The sequence below is a fragment of the Petaurus breviceps genome, unplaced genomic scaffold (assembly GCF_028583685.1).
Source record: "Petaurus breviceps papuanus isolate PSGF00001 unplaced genomic scaffold, PetGlider_PUasm1.0 90594, whole genome shotgun sequence".
Lineage (NCBI taxonomy): Eukaryota > Metazoa > Chordata > Mammalia > Diprotodontia > Petauridae > Petaurus > Petaurus breviceps.
The window spans coordinates 3,742,165-3,764,854 of NW_027187281.1; the positions used below are offsets into that span (position 1 = coordinate 3,742,165).

Genomic DNA, 22,690 nt, shown 5'->3' on the forward strand with positions numbered 1-22,690 from the left:
CTAAAACTAAAACGTAGATCCTCCTGATATCTAGTCCAGTGTTCTTTCGTATATATCCCTCATACCTCGTCAAGTGCTCTTTCTACGCAAGAAACCCTTTATTATAGACACCTGATTTTACCAAGGAAAACAAAATAGATACCATTAACAGAGTAGAATGACTCACTACCACCATTTAAAATCACTTAATTAGAATTAATTTGCATCAGGTTCTAATAAACTAATTAATGTGACATAGTTCCTGCACTTTAGGAAGGCAGTATGATGAAGTAAAAAGAACACTGGACTAGATATCAGGAGGATCTACGTTTTAGTTTTAGGTTTTATGTTAATTAGTTTGGTGACCTTGGACATGACATTTCTCTGGCCTCAGTGGGACCAAGGGATCCTGAAGGTATTTTCTAGCTCTAATATCCTCTGATTTTATGAACTTATAACATAAGGGAATCAATGTTACTAGTAGGGCAGCTAGCCAAATGAAAACTAAATAAAGGATATGTTGTACATAAAAATACTAGTACAGACAGAAGGAATGAGTAATGCTATCACATTAATATTGCCCTAATTGTTAAATATAATGAATAAATCCCTTCTTGATGACTATTTATCACTATATTCTCTCCCTGCCTTCTAGAAATATACTTGTGTATTAAATATTCACATAATTTCACAGATGAAATAATTAAAGGGTGAATTACTTGTTTATGGTTAAACAATGCATAGAATATTTAGAGAACTTGGATATAGAAGGAACCTAGTCATTTAGTTGGGGAAGAACATGGAAGTAAAATTACTTGCTCAAAGTTACAAAGCCAGTAGGAAGCAGAATCACAAACCAAACCAAGGCTTTCTATATCCTCATATGGGGAGCCTTCCCCTACACTTGTAGTTAAATACTTAAAGATTCGCCTGTATTTCTACCTAATTAAAAACAATGTATTTGCATAGTAAAAATTACTTTCTCTATGCGTAATAAGGTTACTGGCTAATGAGGGCTCTGTCCTTACAGCATAAACAATATTTGTTTTATTTTTTAAACAAAACAAGGTATTAACAGATTTCTTCCTCCTTGGTTGTTTTCTTATTCATTAAGTACAATCTGATCAGCCAGTCATTTTTAGCACCGTAGTGTATTATAACTCTCCCTGGGTTAATCTTCTTCCCATTTTGCACACAAGCAAAACAAGTTTCAAATAGCCCATGATACCATGTAATAAGGCAAATGAGCACATCAAAGCTAGGAAGCATTTGTGGTTGATGTGGGTGATAGTATAATAATTCAATGTTGCATTGCACCTTTCATCTGAGCATCTAAAAGAGTTTCAAAAACAACCTTTTGAAGTACAGATTTGCCCAAGGGTCTCTAAGGAGACCATGGGAAAACCAGAAATAACAATTTCAAGTCTCAATTTGAAATCATCTGTTCTAACAAGTTTGCACTCTCATCCTTAATGGGATACTGCTTTTCTACTATGGAAGAGTGGTCAAGGTCCACAAAAAGTGTTCATAAGACATTTGATGAAATGCAGAATGGGTAATAAATGAAAGAAAAAAAATCTACTTCATTGAGCAGATGAGTGACAGTAAAAATAAGTGTTTCAAAGGTTTATAACCAAACTGAGAGCCTCAGCTCTGTGTCTAAAAGAAAGTAGGAAAGAATAGAGATAGAGGTATTGGCAGGTTTATCCTTTAACATATGATCTTTTGTTATTCATAAGCCTAAAGACTTAAGGGGATGGTGAAGTTTAGATGAGAGGTTCTGGCTTTTTTACAAGGACTTTTTAATCTTGGATCAAAATTATTTCAAAGAGAAAACTGGCACTAACCTTGATCTTGGAGTCATTTTTGTGGGAGTTGGCAGGCCTTCTGAAAATTTGTATGGACTCTTCAAGGGTGATATATAAATATTCCCTCCAGGAACACGTAAAGGAGAACTAGAAAACTTATAAGGACTCCGAGGAATGTGAGGTATCGGTGATAAGGTTGGGGGCTATAACAGCAAAAGTAAATAAGTGTTTTTAACATTTTTTAATTAGAAATTTTGACACAAAGACCCAATAAATTCTCAACATACCCTGGTGGAAGCATATTGTAGAATATTTGTTTTTAGTTTCTGCATGAAGACCAAATTGTAGAAGACAATGATGGAATCATACTGCCCTTCTCTGATCAAAACACGTTTGAAAGTCTGTGGAGAAAAAATTATGCTAAATGAACATATACATTCACTTCAACATTTTCTTTTTTCTGAATTCATACTTTAATTAAAATTGTTATGCTGTCATGTGCTCTTCAACAGACTGAAAAATTCAATCCAACAAATATTTAAGTAAGACTTAAATATGTTCGAAGAATTCCTTGTGGAGACGCAAAAATAAAAATGATGTATTATCAAGAGTTTTAATCTCATGGGTTTGGGAATGGAGATGGAAATAATATAACATGCACAAATAAATATGATACAAGGCAGAATGAGGTAAAGGCAAAGTGCAGACAAAAGTTCACAAAATTTTGAGGAGAGATCATGATCAACTGGGTGCATTAAGAAAAGTTTCATGAAGTCTCTGTGAGTTAGTTGGGCCGTGAAGGAAGAGAAGGTGAAAGAGTGAGGGGTGGGGAAGACACAGGCTAAGATAAAGAAACAGCATGGGTATGGGGAATAAAAGCAGAGGACAGAAGACCAAAAGTATAAAAGACATTATGGAAGTAAACTCAGCAGATCACAGGATTGCATACAAAAGGTCTGAGGAGACTTCAGAGGCCATCTAGTCCAACCCACTTATTTTATAGATGAGGAAAGTGAAGCCCGGTAGGTTAAGTGATTTGCTCACACAGGTAATGGAAGCAGGTTTTGACCTATCCATTGCTCATACATAGGAGGTGAAAATTAGAGAAGAGACAAGATGACTCTTATAGTTTCAAATCTGGGTAACTAGGAGAAGGATAGTACCATAGAAAGAAATATAGAACTTGGAAGGGAGAGAGGGACGAAATGATTTCAGTTTGGGACATGCCGAATCTGAGATGCCAACAGAACATCCAGCTGGAAATGTCCAGAAGTCAATACAAGAATGGGGGGCAGAGCCAAGATGGCAGAGTAGAAACAGGACTTCTGCGTGGCTCTGGTTTCCACCTCCTCCAATTTATGTAAAAAGTGACTCCGAACAAACTTTGGAGCTACAGAACCCACAAAATAACTCAGAGAAGCTAAATGCCCACTGAGGACAGCCCAGCAGGCCTTGAGGAAGTGGTGAGCACAGCGTTCTGGGAGCCTAGCCCAACCCCATGCGAGCCCAAGGTTTTAGCCTCAGGGTGGCCTGACCAGCAGCCGCTGGAGGGACTTCAGATCACTAGCAGCTGTGGCAGTTCACAAGGCAAAAGGGAATGGATCAACCTTATTCTCATTGAATTTGGCTTAGGGAGGGAATGACATACACACGAAATAGGGTATCTCAACCTACAGGAGAGTAGGGGGGAAGGGGATGAGAGGGGGGATAATGGAAGGGAGGGCAAGCTTGGTGGGGAGGGAAGTTGGAAGCACCCACTTTTGAAAAGGGACAGGATCAAAGTAGAGAATAGAACAAGTAGGAAGTGGGATAGGAGGGAGGGAAATATAGTTAGTCTTTTACAATATATCCACCATGGAAATGTTTTACATAGCTACACATGTACAACCTATACTGAATTGCTTATCTTCCCAGTAAGGGTGGGTGACAAGGGAGGAAAGGAATGAATCTGGAATTCAAAGTTTTAAAATCCAATGTTTATATATACATACATACACACACACTATTATTAATATTATTTTACATGTAACTGGGAAATAAGACATACAAGCACTGGAGCATAAGACATACAAGCACTGTGACCTACTGGAAAGTTGGAGGGAGTATCAGAGAAGATATGGGAGAGAACAGATTTGAGGAGAGGATGTCCAATGGTAATGCAATTTTGGGATGGCGGACAGGGGAAAAACCAGGAGAAAATTTGTAACTCAAAATCTTGCAGAAATGAATGATGTAAAGTAGAAGTTAATAAAGCATTTGATTAAAAAAATAAAGTAGAGGAGTGAGGAGGGATTAAGAATAGGGTGAGACAGATAGCGAGGAAAATAGGAAGGAGGAAAATATACAAGTAATTATGTTTAGAATGTTAATGGTATGAATTAACCCATAAAATGGAAAATGGCAGCAGATTAAAATTTGAATTCAACAATGTTACTTTCAGTAAATGCTATAAAAATTATAGATATACACAAACATAAAATAAGGTTCAGGAGTATAATTTATTATATAAAAAAGCAGGGATAGTAATCATGATCTCAGACAAAGTTAAAGCTAAAATAGATTCAATCCGAGAAAAATAGGGAAACTATACTATGTATCAATCATATTAATCAATAGTTTTAGATCACATCAAATAACTAGATAGTATAAAAGAGAATATTCGTGCCAAAACAGACACAGGAACAATATGAATATAAACACAAAACACCTTTCATACAAAGTTAGATCTAAATAACTGAAGTAATATTTATTGTGCATGGGTAGGAAAAAGTTAATATTGAAATAATGACAATTTTACCTAATTAGTCTATTTATGTAGGGCCATCCGAATTAAATTACTAAAAAAAATCTTACTAAGTCAGGAAAAAAAAATAATAACAGGGTTCATCTGGAAGAGCAGAGGGTCAGGAACTTCAAGAAAACCAAGGGAAAAAGATGTGAAGGAAGTATATTCAGTAGTATCAGACCTTAAATCATTTTATAAGGTAAGAGCAGTGCTTAAGTGTAAAATGGATAATTTTTATTTTTTTTAATTAAAACTTTCCTATATAAATAAAAACTTATGTAGCCAAAATTTAGTGGGAATGCAGGAAATGAGGGAAAACACTTTAATAGTCTTTTTGATAGAATGCAATTGAGTCAAAATATTGTTGTGGTGTAGGAAATGATGAGCTGGTGGATTTAGAAAAATATGGTAAGACTTGGACTTATAAAGGAAGATGCTTCCCACCTTCAGAGAAACAGAAGACAACTGGAAATAAGCATAATAACGGTCTTACGTACTTGTTTGAGTATAAATGTGTATATGGTTCTGTTTATGGTTATCCATGTACATGCATAATATATATACATATATACACATATATGTATACATATGTATATGTATACCATGCTTAATTGTAGCCTTCTGGGTGTGGGGGAGAGGGGGAAAAATAATGTTAAAAAGTGCCCAGCAGCAGATAAAAGAAAACCTACAAGGAAGCAAAGAAAAGATGGGCAATTTTGAAAATAATATGCAGTATTTGTTATATAGCTTTTCGTGAAATGGAAATTTATTGCTTTATACTGAATCCTCTCATGTTCTGTTGTGTACATGGAAATGTTTTTTTTTCCTTTTTTTATTTTGCTTTTAGGTTTTTAAAAAAATTTAAAACTTAAAGAAAAATTTAATGTTCTGTGAACTACTGCACATGTGAATAAAATACCTACTTTTTATAACTGTATAAAAGTATTGGGATGCAAAAACATCTTTTGTAGGGTCACTGAAAAGTATTTTTGAGACAACCTTCATAGCAGACAGGATGGTGGGCACAATATCTATGTACCTCACCCTATTTTCATTTCTCCTGCCACATCTGTATATTTCAAAAGTATTCCATTCCATGGGCTTTGGAGATCATGGACATTTAACAAGTTAAAATCTAATAAAAAGTCATTTTAAAATTTATTTTGATCAGTGTTATATCTGAACAATTGCAGGCAACTATTTTGTCTTTGATAATATTTTAGTTCCAGTGCATTTTGTTTGTTGAATTCTCAAGGATATTTTGGGGTCTGTATTTGTATTATGGGGGCCCATCATTTGTTAGTTTAGAAAATATTTGGAGTTTATTACTAATGTAAAATTGTAGTCATAAACTAATGTCTTTTTAGCTATTCAGTAGATGCTAAAATGTTACAACCTGTCGTGATGTGTCACATAGTTTCTTCCATTTCCCTGTATATTTCTGTTATAATTGTTAGAAGCAGGGTAGGCTGGTGGTGCATAGAGTATTTGCAATGAAGTCAGGAAGAGCTCATTTTAGCCCTTATTCCATCATATACTGACTGTGGGGCTCTGATCAAATTATTTAATTTTTCATGATCTCAGTTTTCTCACTGTAAATTTGCTATATTAACTACTTCACAAGATTCTTGTAACAATAGTACCTTTTTTGATATCCATGGCTTTTAAAGTATTCTTCCTCTTCAAATGATCACATATTTACTTTTTATACACATGGTATACAGCAGAATGTAAGGTCCTTAATGGCATAGACTATTTCAATTTCTTAATATATCACCAGAACTTAGTATCTTCCACTTAGCAATTAATAATAATAGTAATATATAAACATTTGTTTAATTGAATTGAATTAAATGAAATCAAATTAACTCAGCTTCAGGGACAAGGATCAGGACTGGGTACACAAGTCTGTGAGTCACCTAAATAGAAGGGATAATTGTACCTATGGAAATTGATTAAATTGCCAAGGAAGAAAGTATATACTGAGAGGACGAGTAAGAATGAAGTATTATGGAATGGGAGAAAGAAAATACAGAGGAGACCAAGAAGGGACAGTCAAGACAGGCAGAAGGAATTGAAGTAACATTTATTGTTCATGGGTAGGTAAAAGCAATATAATTTTTAAAATAACAATTTTACCTAACAACAATAATATTCAATTTCATTCCAACTAAATTACTTAAAAATTATTTTATTGAGGTAGAAAAAAATAATAACAAAGGTCATTTGGAAGAACATAAGGTCAGGAACTTCAAAGAAACCAGGAGGAAAAAGACGTAAAGGAAATAGATTTAGCAATATCAGACTTTATAAACTATATTATAAAGTGAGAGCATTGGGGTTTTTTTTTTCCAATTTATTTATTTATTTTTAGTTTTAAACATAATTTCCAAAAAATTTTGAGTTACAAATTTTCTCTCCATCTTTCCCCAACCCAAGATGGTGAGCCTACTGACTATCTCTTCCCCCAATCTGTTCTCTCTTATATCCTCCCCCAATTCCCCCCCATCTTTCTAGTAGACAAGATGGATTTCTATACCCTAGTGCCTATATATCTTATTTCCCAGTTGCATGTAAAAAAAATTTTTTTTAACATTTGTTTTTTGAAACTTTGATTTTCAGATTCTTTTCTTTCTTCCCTCCTCACCCACCCCCACTGGGAAGACAAAGCAATTCAATACAGGTTGTACATGTGTAGTTACACAAAACGTTTCCCACAGTAGTTATATTGTAAAAGAATAACTATATTTCCCTCAATCCTATACCACCCCCCACTTATTCTGTTTTCTACTTTTGACCGTCCCTTTTCAAAAATGTCTGCTTCTAACTACCCTCTCCCCTAATCTACCCTCCCTTCTATCACACCCCCTCATCTCCTTTTCCCCTACTTTCCTGTAGGGTAAGATACCCAATTGAGTGTGTATGTTATTCCCTCCTTAAGCCAAATTCAATGAGAGTAAGGTTGACCCATTCCCTTTCATGTTCCTGCTCTTCCCCTCCATTGTGAGTTTTTTCTTGCCTCTTTTATAAGAGATAACTTACTGTAATCTATCTCTTGCTTTCTCGTTCTCCCAATATATTCCCCTCTCACCTTTTACTTTTAAGCTATCATCCCTTCATATGCAACTCACCCTGTGCCCTCTATGTATACATGTACACATATATACACATACTTACATATGTATTTATACACACATACACCTTCCTATACATACATATATATATACACACATATATTCCCTTCAACTGTCCTCATACTGAGAAAAGTCTCATGAGTTACAATTATCATTTTTCCATGTAGGAATGTAAATAGATCAACTTTAATAAGTTCCTTATGATTTATTTTTCCTGTTTACCTTCTCATGCTTCTCTTGCTTCTTGTATCTGAAAGGCAAATTTTCTGTTCAGCTCTGGTTTTTTCATCAAGAATGCCTGAAAATCCTCTATTTCATTGAATGACCATATTTTCCCCTGAAGAATTATACTCAGTTTTGCTGGGTAGGTGATTCTTGGTTTTGATCCTAGCTCCTTTGAACTTCCAGAATATCATATTCTAAACCTTTCAATCCCTTAATGTAGAACTAGCTGCTAGATCTTGTGTTATACTGATTGTGTTTCCACAATACTCAAATTGTTTCTTCCTGACTGCTTGTAATATTTTCTCCTTGACCTGGGAACTCTGGGATTTGGCTATAATATTCCTAGGAGTTTTCTTTTTGGGATCTCTTTCAAGAGTTGGTTGGTGAATTCTTTCAATTTCTAATTTGCCCTCTGGCTCTAGAATATCAGGGCAATTTTTCTTGAGAATTTGTTGAAAAATGATTTCTAGGTTCATTTTTTTAATGGCTTTCAGGTAGTCTAATAACTGTTAAATTATCTCTCCTGGATCTGTTTTCCAGGTCAGTGGTTTTTCCAATGAGATATATCACATTGCCTTCTATTTTTTAATTTGTTTGGATCTGTTTTATAGTATCTTGATTTCTCATATAAAGTCATTAGCTTCCAATTGCTCCAATCTAATTTTGAAGGAGTTATTCCCTTCAGTGAATTTTTGAAATTCCTTTTCCATCCGGCAAATTCAGCTTTTTAAGGCATTCTTCTCCTCAGTGGCTTTTTGGGTCTCTTTTGCCATTTGAGTTAAGTCTAATTTTTTAGGTGTTATTTTCTTCAGTGAGGCTGTTGACTTGCTTTTCATGATTTTTTTGTTTCATTCTCATTTCTCTTCCCAATTTTTCCTCCACTTCTCTGGTGTGATTTTCAAAATCCTTCTTGAGCTCTTCCATCGTCTGCAACCAATTCACATTTTTCTTGGAAGCTTTTGATGTAAGACTTTTGACTTTGTTGTATTCTTCTAATTTCATGTTTTGATCCTTTTTGTCCCCAAAAAAAGATTCTATAGTTTGATTGGGCTTCCTCTGTTTGCTCATCTTGCCAGCCAATTAGTTGACTTTTGAGATCCTTGCCATTGCTCTGCTTCCAGAATGGAGAGATCTGGGTCCCAAATTGCTGGGGTTTTCTCGGTTGTTGTCGGAGCTGCTGTCAGAGCTATGAGGAGGGCTCCCTCTCTACAGCTTCCACAAGCTCTGGTACCCTAGCATTCCTTATCCCAGGACCACCACCCAAGACTGCAACCCAGATCCAAGCAGGTCAAAGCAAGAGTGATTACCCTCTGAATGGTCACTTGGTCCCCCCACGATCTGCAGGCCAGGAGCTCCAGAGGCAGCCATGTGGCAACAGCTGCAGCTACTGCGCTGCCATGTACCTCTTGCCTAGAGGCAGGGACCGGACCTCACTCTTCTCTCACTGAGTTCCAACAGAGTATCCCACTGACCTTTTACTTTGTCTTTGGTGTTTATGGGGTGGGAATTCTGGAAACTGCCACAGCTGCCACTAATTCACTCTCTTGAGGTCTGCTCTGGCCTGTCTGGGCTGTAAGTCTAGGCTGGTGCAGCTCACATAGAATTGTGCTTGGCTCCTAGCCTGGTATGATAGATAATTCTCATCAGCCTGCTAGGCTGCCTTCAGTGGGACATTTGTTTCTCTCTGTCACTTTGTGGGTTCTGTAGTTCTAAAATTTGTTTAGAGTAATTTTTAAAATAGATATTGGAGGTGGCTGAAGGAGGGGCTCAAGCAAGTTCCTGCTTTTACTCCTCCATCTTGGCTCCACCCCCAGGTGAGAGCATTGTTGAAGCTAATAGCTAAGAAGGAAGAAATACAGAAAATTGGGAAAAAAATCTTTCATAGACAATATCTCAGACAGGAGGTGATTGGATTGGAATATTGCTGTGGTGTAGGAAATGATAATCTGGTTAATTTAGAAAACATGGAAAGACTTGGCCATTTGAAGGAAGATGCTCTTCAGAGAAACAGATGATAGGGGTAAATAAGCATAGTACAGTCTTACATATATGTATATGAGTATATATTAATAGATATCTATGTGAGTGTATACACACACACACATGTCCATGCTGAATTGAAGCCTTCTTTAGGGTGGTGGGGGGGCAGGAGGGGAAAAAAATAAATTAAATGTACACAGAGAACAAAAGAAAACCAACAAGGAAGCAAAAAAAAAAAAGCTGGGCAGCTTTGAAAACAATGTGTAGTAATTATTTTATAGGTTTTCTTGAAATAGAAATTTATTGTTTCATAATGAATTGTCTCTTATGGTCTGCTGAGTACAGGGCAATGTTTTTTTTTTCTTTTCTCATTTTGTATTTAACTTCAAAATTTTTAAAAATTACTAAAAAAAATATATAGGTAAAAGGAAAACCCTTGGCATCAAAGCTGAAAGATTATCAACAAAAATCAAAAGATCAGTCAATAAATGGAGAAAGGTAAAGGAAGATACAATCTAAGAAAAGGTTATAACACATTCCAATTCTTAAATTCTCCTTTGGATAAACTATGGCTATAGTAGTAAAAGTGAAGTTCTATGGCACATAGACTAGCCAGCAAGCCAGAAGAAGATACAGTCAGCCAGGGTGGTAGCAGAAGTGTGGTCTAGAGGAAGAAAAGTTCACAGACCAAAAGGTAGAACATAAGTATGGATATGGAGAGGTGAGAATTACACAAAAAGAGTCATCACATCTAGTACTTCACCCTCTCAATTACAAATGTAAACAAAAATATTTGCCAAGTGGACAAAGCCAAGTAAGTGCTTGATGGGATGAATATTTTATCGTACAATATTAAAAAGGGTTTCCATTTTAGAAAGTTTTTTTTTCAAATTTTAAAACTTAAAAAAAAATTTAAGTGAATTCCATAAACCAATTCCATAAATTTGTTTCTATAGTATATTTTTGGTATGCATGATTATATCAGTCTGAATTAAGAAAAATCAAAACAAAAAAGTTTGTGTACTTAATCAAAAAATAATACCAATACTGGAACAATTTTCATCTTTTAAGTACTCTATTCTAATGCACCTAGGAAAATAATGTAATTATATCAATATCAAGTTTATTTGATTAGCAAGGTGCTTTTAAAAAGGAGTGGGATTTTTATAAGATACACTTCAAAAATAAGTTTTTGTTATTTACTGATAAGACTTCATTCATATAGATTTTTGAAAAAATTTCATCCAGGAAGAAAAATAACAACTATTATCTTAATTTTTTATTCTTCTTTCTTTCTTGCTTACTTGCTTGCTTCCTTGCTTTTTGGAATGGGGGAAGTAGGGCAATTGGGGTTAAGTGACTTGCCCTAGGTCACATGGTTAGTTTTTTGTGTTAAGTGTCTAATGAGACCGGATTTGAACTCAGGTCCTCCTGACTCCAGGGCCAATGCTCTATTCACTGCACCACCTAGCTTCCCCTATCTCTTACTTTTTTTTCTTTGCTTTTTTTGGGAGGGCAATTGGGGTTAAGTGACTTGCCCAGGGTCACATGGCTAATTTTTGTGTTAAGTGTCTGAGGCCGAATTTGAACTCAGATCCTCCTGACTCCAGGGCTGGTGCTCTATTCACTGCGCCACCTAGCCACCTGTAAGGGTTATGGGATTTAAAGATCTTCCATGCCCCATGGACGTGCTGACATAGCAGAGCAAGAGAAAGCGGAAAGCGAGAAAAAGTGAAAGCTGAGCTAACGGTCCTGCGGTTGGCGGTTGGCAGCGGTTGCGGTTGCGGTTGCCTTTTTTTTTTTTTTTTTTGAGTTAGGACCCCTGCGGAGCACTGCCAGGGGCCGGAGCTGCTGGGAGCAGGACTTTCTGCTAAGGACTCCTGCTGAGGACTGCCAGGGGCCGGAGCTGCTGGGAGCCCGCTTCCAGGGCGCTGAGTGGTTGCTGTGAGTGGGGAGAGGAGGACCTTTGCCTGAGGTAGCCTGTTCTGTTTTAAAGGCTTGAGAATGTGGGTGCTTTCTACTTTATCTACCTGTGCCAATGTCATAACTACTCTGATGGCTTTCACTTTCTGGTTTTGGGACTCAGTCTTTTGGTATCTTAATAAATTTTCTAGTTTATTTCCCCAAATGGCAAACCTGATGTATTTTGTGATGGATAATTATATCAGCATATTTGTAATCTCTATAGGCATTGTGAATATGGCATTGCTGATACACCACCCCACCCTATCTCTTACTTTTAAAGCAAATTTTACTCTATTAAATAAAATTTAATACCTGTCTCCTTAAGGTATTATAATCATCTTTTTTAACTTTTAAACCTTAATTTATATTTTTAAATGCCAGGTTTTTTTCCCTAGATCCAGCTTTAGTTTAGTTACCTAAAGTGTAAGAAATTTGTGAATGTTTGGCTAAAAATCAATTTATAGTCTGATCCATATATTTTGGATTCATCTAGTAAAATTATCTAACAAATGATTAAAATTTTTTGGATTAAAGACTCACAGTGAAATAATTTACAAACCTCCTGAATGGCATGGGTAAGGTCCTTGTATGCGGTGACAATGATTTTGAATTTAAGATCTATATTCTTCACTTTGCATATGCCATACATGGAACACATCATAATCTATTAATTAAAGAAAAGGAAAAACAATCAGAACTGTATTTTCATGTCTAAAAAGGACCCATTATCCTACCTGACTCAAAAAACTGGAAATCTACATCCCTGATGTATAATCAACTTTAATAAACAGAATACAAAGCTATATATATATATATATATATAAAAACAGAATACAAAACATCAGTATCATTGGCTTCTTCTCAAAGCCTACATTCTGAAAACTTTTATTCTATATTCTCTCAATCAAAACATAGATACAGTCAACTCAATTATTTAAGGACTAATTATGAGGTTTGTAAAATTTAAATAGCCTTTGGTTCTCCTTAGTGTATTTATCAAAGAAGAGGCTACAATTATTTTTTTTTTAAAGCAATCAGGGTTAAGTAACTTGCTCAAGGTTACACGGCCAGTTATTTCTGGGTGTGGTGCTGAGTATCTGAGCCCAGATTTGATCCCCAGGTCATCCCGACACTGGAGCTGGTGCTCTTACTTCGCTGAGCCACCTGGCCGCCCCTAAGCAATTGGGGTTAAGTAACTTGCTCAAGGTTACACGGCCAGGTGTTTCTGGGTGGGTGCTAAGTGTCTGAGCCAGGGATTTGATCCCCAGGTCATCCTGACACTGGAGCTGGTGCTCTTACTCGCTGTGCTACCTGGCTGCCCCAGGTTACAATTATTTTAGTCAATTTTTCTACTAGTTGAAAACTGTGGCTTAAAAAATATCAGGTGGGGAAGTGGTTGAAACTACTGGGCAAAATAAAGCTTCAGAGTTATTTAAATTACCTGTGGTTTCTTAATTATGGGCTTCAGGGTTCTATAATTATAAATATCTCTGCCACTAAAGTGCCTATATTTTCTGCAATAATCTTGCTTATGCCTTTCACTCTAGCCAAAAAAATAAATCTAAAGGGAATTCTAAACTGTTTTAAGCAATGACAGCATGATTCAAATAAACATACAACCTCTCAGCATGCTAATATTAACTAGATATTTTGGGTCTTCAAAATGTAAAACACTTTGGAATGTTTGGTTAAAAATTATAGTCACATATACATTTTGGTTTCACTTAATTAGGCTCTAATATATTCATTTTTCTATACCCCATTTTACCCATAATAGAAAAAAATCTACTTATTTTACTCTATGGACAGTGATTTTTATAAAGTCTGACTTTTTCCCTTACTTACAAATATTCTAAAGAATAAACAATTTTAATTTATCACAGAAACTAATTTTTATTTTATGGCAAAGTACATCCTGAAGAGTTAATTATATTTTCAAAGACTGAATAAAGTGACCAAATCTCTTCAGTTTAAATGTGTAATTCATGAACATTCAATACTGAAGATAGAATGATGGTTTTACACTGAGTAATAACTATCTACACAAATAAAAATAAAGTAAAACTGCATTATAAATCTATATGCTACATCACAGTGTGAGTCATACTAAGCTCCCTGTGTATAGAGTTTAGTGTATACTCTAGTATAATATAAGCATCCCCCCCAATAGCAGCATTACAAAGGGGTTCTACTATCACTGACATTTTAAAATAAATAACCATTTCAATAATTATAGGTTAATTTTTGAACTACAGAACTGATCTTTACTAATTAAGGCAAAATAAAAGTAACAAGTATACAACTGAATAGAGTTTGGTTTACTACATTAGCCTAATTTTTCCTTTGAAACTAAAGTCCATGTTTTGTACTTGACAAATAAATCTTTACTAGAAGAAAGTTTGATTTCTTTACCTGGTCCAAATGCCTGTCCCTCATGAGTTCATACTCATTTTGTAGTGTGTGTTGGAAAAGGGTCCAAATGATGTGCTCCAGCTCTGGGTGATCTGACAGAAGTCGTGAACACAGAGTATTCAGTCGGAGATATGCCAACCGATACACTGGTGGTTGGAGGAATGAAAAGGGAATTAGTCATTTTTAACCATTTTCTTTCTTGCACTAAATTCTTAAAATCATAATGCTAACAGATTTTAATAACAGCTCTTCCTCTAGTGCTATCTTTCTTGTAAACAAATTTTCCCACCCTCAGCACTACAGCTCAGCACACAGAGCTCTGCAATACTTGCTGTGTCAAGCATTAATTGGTTTAAATTTCAAAAACAAATATATGCCATTTATCATGGGGGGAGGGAGATGGGACAGGGAACACGATGAGTGGGAGTATAGGGAGGGCTAAGGGATACTGTGAAATCAAAGACATAAATAATAAGATTGACAACTCCAAAAAGACTAATAATTGATATCACAGGAAAATGGTAATTCCTAATCAAGATGAACAGATTGAGTTTGCTTGCCAAAAAAAAAAAAAAGAGTATTAGTGGTCAAAAAAAAAGGACTGCTTAATATTTGTTAACATCTATACTCAGTCAGTAAACATTTATTAAGTGCCTACAATGTGATAGGCATTGTGCTAAGTGCAGGGCATTTAAAAAAAAAGGAAAAAGACTAATAACTTTTCTCAGTCTAATGGGGGAGACTACATGTCAATAATTATGTACACACAAGATACATACAGAATAAATTGGAGATAATAAACAGAAGCAAGGAACTAGAATTAAAGGAGATCAAGAAAGGATTTCTGTAGAAGGGATTTTAGCTGGCACATGAAGAAAGCTAGGAAGATGAGAAGGGAGAGCATTCCAGATATGGGGGAACAGTCAGTGAAAATGCCTGGAATTGAGAGAAGTAGTGTCTTACACGAGGAGCAATAAGGAGGCCAGTGTCAAAAACATGTCTTGAAAAAAAATCAAATAGGAGAGCATTGGGGAAGGCTACTTCAATCCATGCTGAGAGCTACCTGAGGTATCCAGGTTAAGTGACTTGCCAGAGTCACAGAGCTACTAAGTGTCAGAGGCAGAACTTTACCCTAGGCCTTCCTGGCTCTAAATCCAGTACTATACTAAGCTGCCTCTTTCATTAACATGACTATTATAATAAATTTGTTTAGTATATCTATAACATAGAAATATAAGTAGAAATGAAGATTTAGGAGAAGGGAACTCTAATAAGGGGAAAGAGAAAAGCAACATATTTTTTAAAAAATGAACATCTTCCTTATTATTATTGAAGGTCTTCCCTATGGGGCCTTAAGCTTTGATGACTAATCTTAAAAGATAAACATAGTAAATAACCTAAAATCCAAATTTTTTTTTTGCAATAAGGTATATAACATGTATGAAATTTTCTAATACTAAAACAAAAATGCAATGCTTTGGGTCTTATGTAAAGATTAAATTTTTACTGCACTTTTCTGAAGGACTATGTTTTGCTTTTTTTTTTTTGGTATCCTCAGCACTCAGCACAGTGCCTGGCATAGAGCAGGTACTTCATATTTATTGACTGACTGGTTTATCTTACTTTTTTTAACTTTAAATTTTTTTAAAACAGAAAACCTATTTGGGGTTTCCACTTTTTCCCCAAAGAGCTTAAAGCACTACATAAATAACCTATTGTAAGTCACTGTGTTGTCATACATTGTGGATATACAAGAAATTTGAAATTGTGATGATAATGGCACATTTACAAACCTTTTTTATAAAAGAGTGAAAGGGAGGTAGATTTTGGTGGCTTCTGAGTTTGAGAGGCTGATGTTGTCTGTGGTTCTGCATTTGAAGTGGAATTTATTCGAGCTGTTGACCCTTTCTTCTTGGGGGATCTTACAGGAGAAAGATACCTAGATGTATACAAAAGAGAAACTGTTAACTCAAAATACAGTAACTACAAGAACATTTGGGCAGTGGTACACATAAGAATACAGCCTCCATTCACTCTATCCTTTGCTAGCAGCTCAACTGGATAGTCCATTTAAATATAAGCTTTTCAAAAAGACAATAAAAGGAATACTAATCCAATCATATTCCGATGCTACATTTTTTATCATGGTATATGGTGAATTTTGGATATCAACTTATGGAAAAAAGGCTATACATATGTATAGTTTCAACTAATTATCACTGAGCAAGGACCCAGGAAGTAGTGTGAGCTTAAAAGAAAAATCACTAGTACCAAAACAAAGTGCTATCCAATTTCTTAGATAATAGAGTACCTTCTTTTTAAAAAATAGCATAAAAACCACAAAACTTTAAATATAATTATGCTACAATTCATAAATAAGATAAAAGGAATGAGTGTATATAAGTACACACAGTGAGCTTAATTTTATAGTAGAGGGAATTCTAGGGAGGCAAAATAAGTGATGTCAGTAACTAATGTTAAGTAATAATATACTATTAATATTCTAATTTATTAAATATACTTTATTATATTATTAATATTCTCTAGGAAATATTTCACATATTAGACCCAAATATGACAGTTACATATAAAAATATCAATATTCTCTCTTAATGAACTTTAGCTAGTTGATTGCTTCTCTGTTGCATTCTCTTCAAACTGGGCAACAACGAGCCATTCCTGATTCCTGAATCTGGGTATCAACTGTGTAAAAAGAATTCCAACGTAAAAGTATCTGCTACACTTTTATGTGGACTTCTTTATCATATTTAACAGATGAGAAAGGGAAGTAAATTAGTAAAAAAAAAAAAAAAAAGAATTGAGAATCATTACCACAGTGATTTTATAGAGGCCTTCTCTTCTGTTCCCTCAGTCTCGTCCTGTTTATAATTACTAGGTTGCTCCTACGAACCTAGAGTTTCTTTTCTTCATGAATTGCCAAATACTTTAGGGGGTTAACTTGGGTAGTAGTTAAGCTGTGGTTACATACTATCATAAACAAACCTTGATGTACATATACACAAATAAAACAATGAAAGCAGAATTATGCATGGAACGAGATTCTCTTAGCTATAACAATGCTTAAGCTAACCTTTCTAAGAAACCTTGTTAACTCTCTCTCTACTATGTAGTCTACCCAAGCAGAAATTCATTAAACATTGTGGGACTTATGTTTCAAGCAATTTTCCTTGCTCTATCTTACAGAAGATTTATGTGACTAGTATTTTCTGGTATCAATACCCAAATACAGTAATGGTAGTACTAAGCAGATTCTAAGGCTTCCCAGAAATTATCTCCACAAAACTGTTCTAAACCTACCAAGCTGACAGTTCCTTTTGGTCATATGTGGGTAGCTCAACTGGTTAGGAGGAAATGCTAATGGGGCCCAAATTACAAGTTCCATAGAAACTAATTAATTTTACTCTGTTAACTAGTTTTTCTTTTCAATTTCAATTCCCACGCATAATACTCTATTAAACCTTTTTCTTGAAGACATAAACCTAGAAGACAAACACAGAGAAGATGGTGACTTGAAAAGAATCTATGAGCAAAGGCTCAAAGAAAAATTCAGAATGTACACAAACCTCAAAAGAATTCCCAGAAGAGCTAACGAAAGATTTTTTTAAAAAAAGAGCAAAAAAGAAAATATATATATAAACAAATAAGAGGGGTAGAGGAAAAAAATGGGAAAAGAAATGAGAGCTATACAGCAAAGTTATGAAGAGAATTTACAGGTTGGTAAGTACACAAACTTACTGAAGAAAATAACTCCTTAACAATTAGTATTGGCCAAATGGAAGATAATGACTCCATGAGATATCAAGAAATAATAAAACCAAATAAAAATATAAAAAAAAGAAAATGTGAGATATCTTATCTTATAATAAAAACAACTGACCTAGAAACAACTGATCAGAGAGATGATTTAAGAATTATTGAACTACCTGAAAGCCATGGAAGAAAAAGACTAGATATATTATAATTCAAGAAATTATAGAGGAAAACTGCCCCAAAAATCTGGAGGGCAAAGTGGAAATGGAAAGAATCTACTAGACATCTCCTTTAAAGAAACCCCAAAATGAAAACTCCCAGGAATATTACAGCTAAATTCCAGAGCTTCCAGTTCAAGGAGAAAACAGAAGCAGCCAAAAAGAAAGAATTCAAGAATTGTGGAGCCATGGTAAGAATCACATAAGATTTAGTAGCTACCACTATAAAGAAATGAGAACTTGGAATATGATTTTGCATATGGCAAAGGACCTAGGATTACAACCAAGAATAACCTACCTAGTAAAACTGAGTATAACTATACAGGAGAAAAAATGAATATTTAATGAAAAAGAAGACTTCCCAACACCCCTAATGAAAAGGTCAGAGTTGAATAAAAAATGCGACATTCAAGCAAGAATGCAAAAATAACATGAAAATATAAACATGAGTGACAAATCATAAAGGAATAAAAAAAGGTTAAACTCTTTACATTTTTATTTGGGGAGATGATAGATATAACCCTTCAGAACTTTATAATGACCAGAGGTTTTAGAAGGAGTTTAATTAGACAGAGGACCAAGGTGTGATTCTATTATGTTTAGATGGTCTGAGAAAAAGAATGAAAGGGTAGAGGAGAGGAAGAATGGGAAAAATTGATCTCATGTAAATGGGGCATGTGAGGAAGAGTTTATACAAAAGAGGAGGCAGCAGGGAGAAGTGAGCAACACTTGAACCTCACTCTCACCTGAACTAGTTCAAGCAGGAAAGAATACACAAACAAGTACAGAAATTAATCTTACACAAAAGTGAAGTAGAAGGGAAAGGAGTTAAGGAAAAGAAGGGGGGGAATAAGAGAGTGGGCAGATTAAGGAAGGCTACAATCAGAAAGAAAACATAACTCTTAAAGAGGGGAGAGGGTAAAAAAGGGAAGGACAAATATGAGAACAGAATGGAGGAAAATACATAGCTACCAATCATAACTATTAATATATCAAAAGTGTTAAGGATCCTTTGGTGATCTTGTGAAGCCTATGGACCCATTTTTCAGAATAAAGTTTTTTTTTTTAATTCATAACTGAAAGTAATGTTAAATTTCAGTTGGAGATTAATGAAAATAAATATGTAATTTTTTTAACCCATCCAAATTCACGAACCTCCTGAAATGTACTCATGGTTGTTGTCCTCTGTGCTTGAAGAAGACCAAAATGACATCACTATGGTTAAGGTACAGTGTATCCAACTGTGGCTGATTGTAAATCCCTTGGGGAAGATCCCAAGCCAAGAAGGAAGTAAAAACTTAACTATTATTTACTAAGCACATATTGTATGCCAGGCACTATGCTAAGCATTTTACAAATATTATCTCATTTGGCCTTACAATAACCCTAGGAGGTAAGGGATATTAAGGTATAATACGGCACTACTGGTGATAGCCTCTATCCCCATTTTACAGTTGAGTAAACTGAGATAGAGGGAGGTTAAATAATTTGTCCAGGGTCACAAACATAGGAACATATATGGCCAGAAGTGAATGCAGGTCTTGACTGTAGGACCAATGCTCTATCCATGGAGTCACCTAGCTTATTCTGTCCTTCATGCCATAGAAAGTGAGTTCTTTTGGATACTTCTATTTGCAGATGATGTTGAGAGTACTTGATGCTAACACAGAAGTTAGGCCTGCAGTACTAAAGAACCTCTTCAACAAAGCCAGGACCACTCAAAAGATATCAGCCTAACAATAACATATCAAAACCAAATGAATGATGAATGCCCATTGTTTATACCATAGCATACAGCTGGAATGGCAAATCCTTACATTAATCTATTATGAATTCCATATATGTGTAATGAGCCAAACCAACCATTTTATTGTAAGAACAGGCTAGACTACATTTGAGAAATTGTACTTTTAATAATCCTAAGCTCCTATGTGATCCCAAAGCTTATCACTTTTCAACATTAATATTCTTCTAATTAAGATAAATAGCTGTGGTGCTGATATATAGCATGGTATACTACACTATCCAGAGAAATGAAAAGTGTAAGTGACTCATAAATCAGTAAAGAAGCAAATAGGATAGTAGATCTAGAGTTAAAAGGAACCTCAGGTGTCATTTAGTCCAATTCTTAATTGTATATGATGGGTATGAGTAGGCTTCAGTATGTTCCCAATGATGACTGCATATAAGCAAATGCATAAAAGATATGACCCAGGAAAAATATGATTGGAAAAGAAGATGGGTTTGTCATGTAGCAGGCTAATGATATACTTACAGATCTGCAGCAGTATGATTATGTTGGAGAGGCAAATTAAGAGTAGAAGTGGGTTCAAGGAGGTGATCTACCGGTCCTTCTCGTTCCTTCGATTGTTTAATGAGATCAAATAATGGTGAATCCTATATGAAAGAAAATTACATTACATCAATATATATTAATAGAAGTGATTCCTTTCTTGAGCACCAAAACTATACTTTATTTACAGGCTGAGGACTAGTAACTCTAGTTAGAACTGCCTGCATCAACTTGGACTACCAAATTGACTGAGCACCAAGTCTCTTTCAAATGTCCAGCAGGTAACTCCAAATAGTACATAAAGCACCACCTGTAGTAACAATTACCAAAAGTAGCAGCTGTAGAAATAGTGTTAATTCTTTTTATTTAAGTAATTGGGGTTAAGTAACTTGCTCAAGGTTATACAGCCAGTTATTTCTGAGTGTGGTGCTAAGTATCTGAGCCCGGATTCAATCCCCAGGTCATCCCGACACTGGGGCCAGTGCTCTTACTTGCTGAGCCACCTGGCCACCCCTGTAATTAGTGTTAATTCTAAACTTCATAATCTCATTCTCTAAAAGCAGCTAGTTTCTATAGAATATTTACCTAACACTGTGCCTACTTGCATGAATACTATACGTGCTATTTATTAGAGACTATATTTAGGAGTCAATTTCCTGTGTTTGCACTAAAAAGAGGAAAGTTCAGAGCAACAAAGGGCCAGTACAAATCACCAAGGAAAGGAGACCACAGGAAAGGGCAAAACGTAGTCATGGATACTTTGAGTTCAATGGAACCTCTGTGCCATTGAATGTGAATGCCTTTTATTACTGCTTAGTACCTTACTTCCTCATGTCTATTCCCTGTATACTAACTTCTTTCTGGTTAATTCTCCACAAAATACATATAAGTAAAAGAAACCAGAACAGATTGTTTCTGATAGCATAGTCCTCATCCCATGCCTGTAGTTCTCTCCTTCTCTCTCCTTTCCCTCCCTCCCTCCTTCTCTCCTCCACACTGAGTCTCTGTATCTCACCTAGACTACAAGTACAATGGTCCCAATATTGACAGGTATAGAAGCTTTAATCTACTTTGTTTTCCCGACCCTCCTTAGGAAGCCTCGTGGCCCTCCACTCCAAGGGGATCACAACATTAGCGAGAATACTCAAACATTTTTAGGCACACTTTCCTCAGAAACAGAGATTACAGCCATGTGATACCAATCCAGTTCACTGGCTTTCTCCTTAGAGGATGGAGGGTCTATTTCATAATCAATCCTCTGGGGTAAGCTCATTTCTGAGGTATTCTATTGTGGTTTTACTTTAAATGACCATGATCCTGTTTATACTGCCCTGTTTTTGCTTTCTTCTTACTATAGTCTTTCATAAAAGTCTCCCCAAATTCCTCTGAATTCCTCATATGGAAAACCATTTTTCATAGATAAATTCAAAGGGCTAGAAACGTGGGTGCCTGAGATCATATACATATTGGTTCATTTAATGAAATTTTTGGTAATGGCCTCTGGCCAAAAGGAATAGCATTTTTGACCTGCCCTAGAGAAAGGAATATGGACTAAATGACCTTTATTATAGTGGTGACAATCGTTGACATGTACATCACTTGCCAAATCAGTCCTGGGTTTCCACTATTAGTCCTACTTATACAAGTATTCAATGAGTAACTATTCTTGTATTTAGGAATTTGTTAAATGCTATGGGTAACAAAAAGAGATGAATACAACAGAGTACATGCCCTTAAGGAAATCTGCAGCTTTCTGAAAAGGAGTATAAAAAACAGTATAAGAAATAAATATAGAATACAACTGATATGCTGAACACAATCAAGTGACTATAAGTGATGGTACAGATTTGCTTTCTACCTTTACCTGATGCCTGGTATGTTTCTCTACTTAATTTTCTGGGTCTCTGCCTCTAGTTAAGCAGTTAGAATATAAGGAAATTTGGGCAGAGGGATAAGTATTTCAAGAGATATGTCCCATATCCAGAAAAACCTAACCTACTTCCTGACTCTGGATTTGATGTTAGAGCTAGTCTATGCTACAACTCTAGAGAGAAGGTCTGGGCTGGTCCTACTGCTGCGTTCCTGAGGGTTGCTCTAGGATATTAGGGACCATGTGGGGA

General features: G+C 35.4%; 1 protein-coding gene across 1 annotated transcript in view; it reads right to left on the reverse strand.

Annotated features, from left to right (window-relative positions):
* The window catches only part of RB1 (RB transcriptional corepressor 1), a 186,098-nt gene that overhangs the window by 16,612 nt on the left and 146,796 nt on the right, over positions 1–22,690 (reverse strand). Inside the window, exons 18-23 of the mRNA XM_069063662.1 lie at positions 20,553–20,674; positions 16,082–16,227; positions 14,289–14,434; positions 12,436–12,540; positions 2,075–2,188; positions 1,827–1,990 (exon numbers count right to left, since the gene is read on the reverse strand). Of these exons, the coding sequence (XP_068919763.1) occupies positions 1,827–1,990; positions 2,075–2,188; positions 12,436–12,540; positions 14,289–14,434; positions 16,082–16,227; positions 20,553–20,674 (797 nt within the window). The remainder of the gene's footprint in view (positions 1–1,826; positions 1,991–2,074; positions 2,189–12,435; positions 12,541–14,288; positions 14,435–16,081; positions 16,228–20,552; positions 20,675–22,690) is intronic.